Source organism: Lycorma delicatula, chromosome 3 (assembly GCF_047948215.1).
Source record: "Lycorma delicatula isolate Av1 chromosome 3, ASM4794821v1, whole genome shotgun sequence".
Lineage (NCBI taxonomy): Eukaryota > Metazoa > Arthropoda > Insecta > Hemiptera > Fulgoridae > Lycorma > Lycorma delicatula.
This window is the reverse complement of record NC_134457.1, coordinates 35,542,433-35,550,327: the sequence shown is the minus strand read 5'-3', so window position 1 is coordinate 35,550,327 and position 7,895 is coordinate 35,542,433. Positions and strand designations below refer to the sequence as shown.

At 26.6% G+C, this 7,895-nt stretch overlaps 1 protein-coding gene across 1 annotated transcript; it reads left to right on the top strand.

The window, feature by feature from the left end:
* Positions 1-1,971: 1,971 nt before the first annotated feature.
* LOC142321495 (ejaculatory bulb-specific protein 3-like) lies at positions 1,972-7,664 on the top strand. The gene is made up of 2 exons (XM_075359626.1): positions 1,972-2,244; positions 7,279-7,664. The coding sequence occupies exons 1-2, from the start codon at positions 2,052-2,054 to the stop codon at positions 7,473-7,475; spliced, it is 390 nt and encodes a 129-aa protein (XP_075215741.1). The 5' UTR covers positions 1,972-2,051; the 3' UTR covers positions 7,476-7,664.
* Positions 7,665-7,895: the final 231 nt, after the last annotated feature.

Sequence of the window (7,895 nt, the reverse complement as noted above, 5' to 3'; positions counted from 1 at the left end):
CTTTCATTGGTTAGAGAATTATAGCCAAATAAAATTTTAATTAATGAAATATTTAGATCTTAAAAGATGAACGCACAACGGTTGGAATCAGACTTTAACTTCTTTTTTTAACTTTTTTTTGTTTTATTTAAATATATTGATTTATTAATAATTATTAACCTCCGATTGTAAAAAATAAATTTATGATACAATTCAGTAATAACAATAAAAAAATACATATGAAAAATATCAAAATTATTAATGAAATAAAATTTTATGTTTTTCACTTTTAAAAAAATGTGTATATGTAATTTAATACGCGTACAAGGAAATCGTGTGGTGTCCACATCGACTCTTTTTTTTTAAAATTTCAAACAAAATTATAATTTAACATAATAAAACTGTTGTTAATTTAATTTAAATTATAAGCTGTTTACGAAAATGAGATAAAATTCTGAAATGAAGTAATATTCAGATGAAACGATCTCAAATTATGCCGATCTACTTATGTTGTAATAAAAATATAAATAACATTCGTATTTATTTATAAACTAACTTTATTTATTTTTTCTTTCAAAAATAACGCTTCATTCATTTGCTTTCTTAATTACTTAAATGAGTCCAGACTCATTCATTGTTTATTATATTTAAAATGATAAAATATTATTTTTTTAACGTAAGAAAATTACCAAAAACGCCAGAGATTTAAATGCAAAATATAGGTTGTAGTTTCTTATCAGCACGTATAATAGTAATATGTAAGAATTCATGAACTATTTAAAAAATAAATAAAAATCTGACGTGAACACCACATAACTCCCTTGTATGTGTATTAAATTCATATACATATTTTTTAAAACAAAAAGTACATAAATTTTTATTTCATTAATAACTTCCGATTTTTTTTAATTGTTCTTATTGAATTATCATTTATTGTAATTTTTTTGCAATTAAGAGGTTAAGAAAAATTAATAAATAAATATATTTAAATTAAAAAAAAAAAACAGATATTTGATTCAAACCTTTGTCAGATCCAAACATTTCATTAATTAAAATTTTATTTGGCTATAACTCTAGAACCAATGAAAATAAGTACCACTTATACATCGTTGAAAAGCTCTCAATGAGGGTTTATTACTGTAGTTAAGAAAAAGCCCAAAATCCAGATTTCTTTGGACTTCGGGCTTTTTTGGACAGTTTTGCTTCAATCGATTGCAATCAAAAGGGGAGGTGCACAACTAGATGTTACAACAGTCCTAAATACAAAATTTCAACATTCTACGGCTAATCCTTTTTAAGTTATACGAGATACATACGTACGTACAGACGCCCCTCTGTAAATAGTCAATATATTCCCGTTAAAATCTGAAAACCGAAATTTTTCGCGATCGCAATCCTTCATTTTCTTCGTTCAAAGAAGTAAAAAGAATTAATATAATTATGTTGTATCACAGGTACATAAATATACACTTTAAATTTGCCCACCTCATTAGTTAAAAGAATGATAAAGTATATAAATTGAAGATTTAAATATTAAAAGTAAATAATTTTTATTCATGTATGACAATATAACGTAATGTATACACTTAAATTAAACTTTAACCAATTTATAAATTATTAAAACTTACGGTTTAAAAACTTTTTCAATCATTCAAAAATTTGAAAATTAAAATTTATGTGCCAATGTTATACTCAGAACACCAAACGGTAAACGTTACATGAATGATTAGAGCATGAAGTTAAGTTTAATGATTAGAGCAATGAAGTTACAAAATTTTAGTAAAATGTAAATTTTGTTTTTGATAGTTTTTTCTCAACACAGAGTCAATAATATTTAAGGAAGATAAATTTTTTGTGGTAGGGAGAAATATTCAGACAAACGGGAAAAATACATGATGTTTGAGGGTGGGTGGTTTTTAGGTAGGAGGAGACGAATAATGACGTCAAAGGATCATCAAGCTTCTTGGGATATAAATGTAGGATCAAATCGTGGTAGAATCAGTCAACAGTATCAGTTTCATTAAGAAGATTTAAACTGACATATAAATAAGTACAACAAAGCAAATTTCAAAATGATGAAATTCGTACTTATTGCTTCTTTCTTGGTAATCGCAGTCTCCGCTAAGCCGGCTGACAAGAAATACACCACCAAATACGATAATATTGACATCGATGAAATTATCAACAACGAAAGACTTTTCAAAAACTACTTCTCATGTATTATGGGTACCGGTAAATGCACCCCTATTGGCGTTGAAATGAAAGGTATGTACTTTTTATTTTTTATTAAAAATAAAAAATAAGTAACTTTAACTTATTTAACACCTTAAATAGAAATCTGATAGTTTATTCTAACAATTAAAATTTAATTTAGTTCGAAAAAAATAAAACTTATAGTTTGATATTTCACTATTTTTTTTTTTTTTTATATTTAAAGGTATAACTTATTTACGATATATTTACGGTATAATTTATTTAACTTAATGTACGATTCCTTTTCCTCATTTCACAAATTTAAACCCTAACTAATTTAGTACCTTTCCAATCTAGTAAAGTATAAATAATCAATCGTACATTGTATTAATGTGTTATACTTTGTATCTTTACCAACGGAACGAAGACTATGTGCGTTTGGTGTATGAGGTTTTGTGTGTGTGTGTGTATGTGTGTGGGTGTGTTACCATTTTTCTAAAAAACTACTGGACTGATTTCGATGTGGTTTTTTGCATTACATAGGTTTACTTCAGAACAGGTTCTTAGACATGTTTTACCGCTATAGGCCACCAGTGGGCGCTGCAGTAGATGTGTTTCTCTAAAATGGTTGGGCCGTTTTTAATGCGGTTTTTTGTAGTACATAGGTATCACCTCAGAATAGTTTCTTATATTAGCTTTACCATTACAGGCCGCCAGGGGGCTCTGCAGTAGATACGTTTCTTCAAAACTGTTTCATGCGTCTTTAAAAATTTTTAATTTTATCACTTGTTCTCATGCAAAAAATTTCATATAATCTATTAAAAAAAAAAAACTGGAAAACTAAAAACTGATATGTTTAAACTCATTAATCATAGTTTTTTGTATATTATTTCTCTTTATGATAAGAATTCTATGCTGTATAGAAAAAATTTGTTATTTTTAAAATTATATACATTTAAAACATAATATTTTTGAAACTTATAATGCATAAATCGCTGTTAATAATAATAATAACAATATTATATTATTATTATTTATTTATTTTATATATTTTTGTAAAGATATAGTATATAATATTCTTTCAGGCAACAAAAATGAACAAATAGTATCTGTAGAAAAAAAAATTGTTATGAAAAGTTATTTAAAAGAAAAATAATTTACAAAAATTAAAAATGTTATTGTAATGTTCCTAAATTTTAAAAACCATTTTATTTTTTAAAAATAAATTATAAATTGTAACTTATTAAATAATACCACTCGAGCCGGCTTCCCTGGCGCGAGTGGTAGTGTTTCGGCCTTTCAACCGGAGGTCCCGGGTTCGAATCCCGGTTAGGCATGGCATTTTTTATACGGTACAAAATTCCATTTCCATATCCCACGCACAAATTTCAAGCTTATATGGCGATATCATCAAGCCCAAAAAATATATATATACCGATTGATGTTTAAATATGGAAACAGCATTATACTGCACATCTGAGAGATATTTGGAGGCAAAAAGAAATGAAGTTCTATATAGTTTTAAAAAATCTGCATAAATGTGGGTTTTTAATTTTTGTCCACCATACTTAATTTTTTTCAAACTTATTTTTTTTTAAAATAGGAAAGTGAACATACGACACATGATTTCGATTTAAAATTTTACAAGAAAAACAGTGGTAAAACCCGTTTTTGTGTTATAAAAAACACAAAAACGGGTTATCGAGTTATAAGCATTCAAAGTTGTAATGACGAAAAATTGTGTTAACAATAAAACGAAGTAAAACGCGCTGCCTGAACAATTTTATTCCATGTTACATCCATCCATAATGCATGCAATAATTAACTTTAAACAGTGCTGTAATATGATAATAAACAATAACTAATAATTAGCAATACAACAACAAATTAAACGGTTATATCATCAACTGATATTTTTTTTAAATATAACAATATTTATTTTTAAATTTAAATAAATGTTTTAGATTGTAAATTACTAATGAAAAAAATTTTGAAAGCATGCCGTTCTATAAAAGATGTTTTAAGTGCTTCCCCTCCACAGCTTGGCAGTGTGCTAACCTCAAGTAATATCCGTTTATAACTTGCATCATGTCTGGTAGTACAGGAGCAGATTCGTCAATTATTTTTCTTTTAATTCGTCAATGTCTGCTAGTTTTGTTTTGTAAACGTTATGTTTCAGGTACCCCCAAGGAAAGTAGTCCAGAGGCTACAGGTCTAGGTATCTATCAGGCCATTCTCTACGACCTATCCAGACATTTGGAAGTTGTTCAATTAAAATTTGCCGCGACCTTAGATAATAATGAGATCTGCCCATCCTGCTGAAATCATTCGTTATTATTTAATTTTTGATCCAACATTATCTCGGATATTTCGTAAAATCCTATCGGCTAACAAGTTGCAGTAAGCATCTCCTGTGTAAAATTATCATCTAAAATAAAAGGCCCTACAACACGTTGACCAACGATTCCCGCCCTAACGTTCCCTTTCTGAGGATGCTGTGTACGAACTTCCAATATCCATCTGGGATTATTATCACTCCAATATCGAGTTTTGCTTATTCATATGGTCATCTAACATAAAAGTCGCTTTATCAATAAATATTATTGAATTAGAAAAATTTGCGTCTATGTCTAATTTTGCGTTACAATATCGCAATACTCAACTCGGCGGTCAAAATTACCTTGCGAAAGTTCTTACACCAGATGTAGCTTATCAGGAGGAAATTTATTTGTTTTAAAAAATTTTTTAACTGAGAACATAACTGATGTCATGTTGGACAACAGCTTTCCGAATCGATAACAAGAGTCTTCAAAAAAAGTCTACAATACAGCTGATGACTTAGCATCAGTTGTGCCAGTTCTTGGTCTACCTGTGCCAGGACGATTCTTCACGGTACCGACTTTTTCAAATCGTTGTACTATCTTGATCACAGTCGTTTTACTTATAGATTCTCTGTTTTTAAATAAATCACATACCTCTTGTAAACGCCGAACTCTGTCACCATACCTGCACAACTTCAACAGAGTTATTCTTTCAGTTTCACTTAAAGAAGGCATTGCTATTTGAAGTTCTAATATTTAATAAAACTAAATAAATGTACGAGGAAAATAATAATAAAAATTTCACCAAAAAACAAAGTTGACCCGTTAGGCCTACAACTGAACTTTTACTAGTACATAAAATTTTACCAATACACATATGTTGAAGTAAAAAGGTGTAATGAGCATTAAAATAAGTTGCAATTTTTCAACGTAATACGAATTTCATTGTTGTAATTTAACAACTGATTAACACAACTAAATTTTTAAACATTTTTTAAGTAAGTATTTCCAGCTGATTTGTTTCATACAATAGGTAACAGATATCAGCTGATATTAACATTGGAAATTAATTTCTATTTAGAAAATAATATCAGTTGATATAGTAAACGGCTATATTTTCTTCTATCCGAACTTGAGATATAAATTTTTATATGAAAATAACAAAATGGCGGACAGTGAGAGAACAAGGAGAAATCGCCATTCTTCCTAAGGGTACTTTTTGTTTAGTTTTACAAATAGAATCCGAAAACGTACAGCCAGCCTACCAGTTTAGAAACACTCACTGTTTAGAAAGACTTGTTTTACTTAAAAATATTACCTTTATTACTTTCTTGGGTTACCCAATCAACTATAAAACATAAATTAAATGCCCAATGTTTCACTTGGAATTCTCTAAGCTTCCTCAGGTGACAATACACATTCATATACATAACATATAAAATTCTCTTACATACTGTAAGGTATATATATATATATATATATATATATATATATATATATATATAAACATTGAATATAAAACGCAATGTACAAATTCCTGCAATATACATACAACCAACAAATAATAATAAAAAAAGCGTTGGAATTTTTGTTAAGTACAAAAACATCATTATTCAAACTAACAAACCATGAATTAATATTATATTACAAAAATCTTCTCATGAGATTTTCTCATTATATCTTACTCAGAATTGTAAAAAAAAAAAATATATTTACAAACAGATTTTATTTCAATCAATCATTTCATATTAAATGAATATATAATTTAATTAATTATCAGGAAAAAATCCATCCTTCTTGTAATTTCAAAAAATACTTCTATTTTTGGATTAATTTTTTTTTAATATTCATACTATTTTAATTTCTGTTCTTAAATGACGTCTAAGAAAAAAGAATTTAGTTAGTCACTAAATAGAGAATAGAGTTCATATATGAATTTTCAAAAGTTATCAAAAATATTACTTGAAATTTATTTTAAATTGTTTTGTTTTGAGGTTTTTCTAAACTCCATTTTTATTAGGGATGTTCACTATTATTATACATTAAATATCACTAATCATCAGTGAATAAGTTCGATTGATATATATCAAAATTATCAATTAACAAAACAATTCAAATTAGCAAAACCTCAATTTATTAAATTACATATATATATATATATATATATATTAATTTTATTATTACTGTTTGGAATTTAAAGTAATTTTATAAGTTTTTTTTAGGATTAAATAGAAAATGTTAAAAAATGATATTGATATAATTACATAACTCTTGTTTGTGCACTGATGTTAGCATAAAAATTTATTAAATAAAAAAATTTTGGTAAGTTTTATTCCAAATAAACAATCAATAAAAATTTATTAAATAAAAAAAATTTGATAAGTTTTATTCCAAATAAACAATCAAAATATCGGCTGATCAGTAACTGATAAATTAATTTATTTAATCTTTGATAATTTGTAAATTAATGATCTTATTGCTATGTTAATAATACTTTAACTTGAATACCAGATTTTCTGTGCAAGATAAATTATTGATAAACCTAAGTATATGGTATCCAACTATCCTAGTTCTAGATGAAATGCAATAAAAAAAATAAATGAATGAAAAAAATGCATTCTTTTTATGTATCATTAAACTAATAATGTTCACGATAAAGATAATTTCTAAGATGAACAGAAATCAATGTTTAGTTGTAATTAAATGTATTACTTACATCTAATTAATAAAAATTCCATATGACAAGGAATAAAATATCTAATTAATTTAATTCCTTTTATTATAGATTTAATACCTGATGCTTTGGCTAATAGGTGCGCAAAATGCAATGAAAAACAAAAAGCTAGTACTGGAAAACTCACCAAGTTCTTGATCGAAAAGAAACCAGAACAATTCAAGGAATTGGAAAAGAAATATGATCCAGAAGGTAAATACAGAGCAGCCTACAAAGACGATGCTGCCAAACTTGGAATCAAGATCTAAGTTAATTATTAAAAATAAATTGGGAAATTAAGATCTCATTTATTTTCTCCTCTTCATCATTCAAATATATCTTTTTTTATAAATTCACATTTTTTATTTTACACTAAAAATAAAAAACAGAAATAAAAATAACTGTACTCATCTTCAGCAATCTACTGAAATATTTTCATGTTATTTAATAAATTAAATTATTAAATAAATATTCCATTTTATTATAAAGTATCTGATTAATTATTTCTAAACCCAGACCTTCTATTGCTAATCGATATATTATAATTTTTATTTTTACTGTGTTATACTTACAGTACAGCATGACAACAAGCTTCCTCTTTTCATGGGATGAGGGTAAGATCAGATACTGTGTCTGCAAACAAATCATTGCTTTCATTAAATTTTTCAATTATACGAGTATCATTCAGT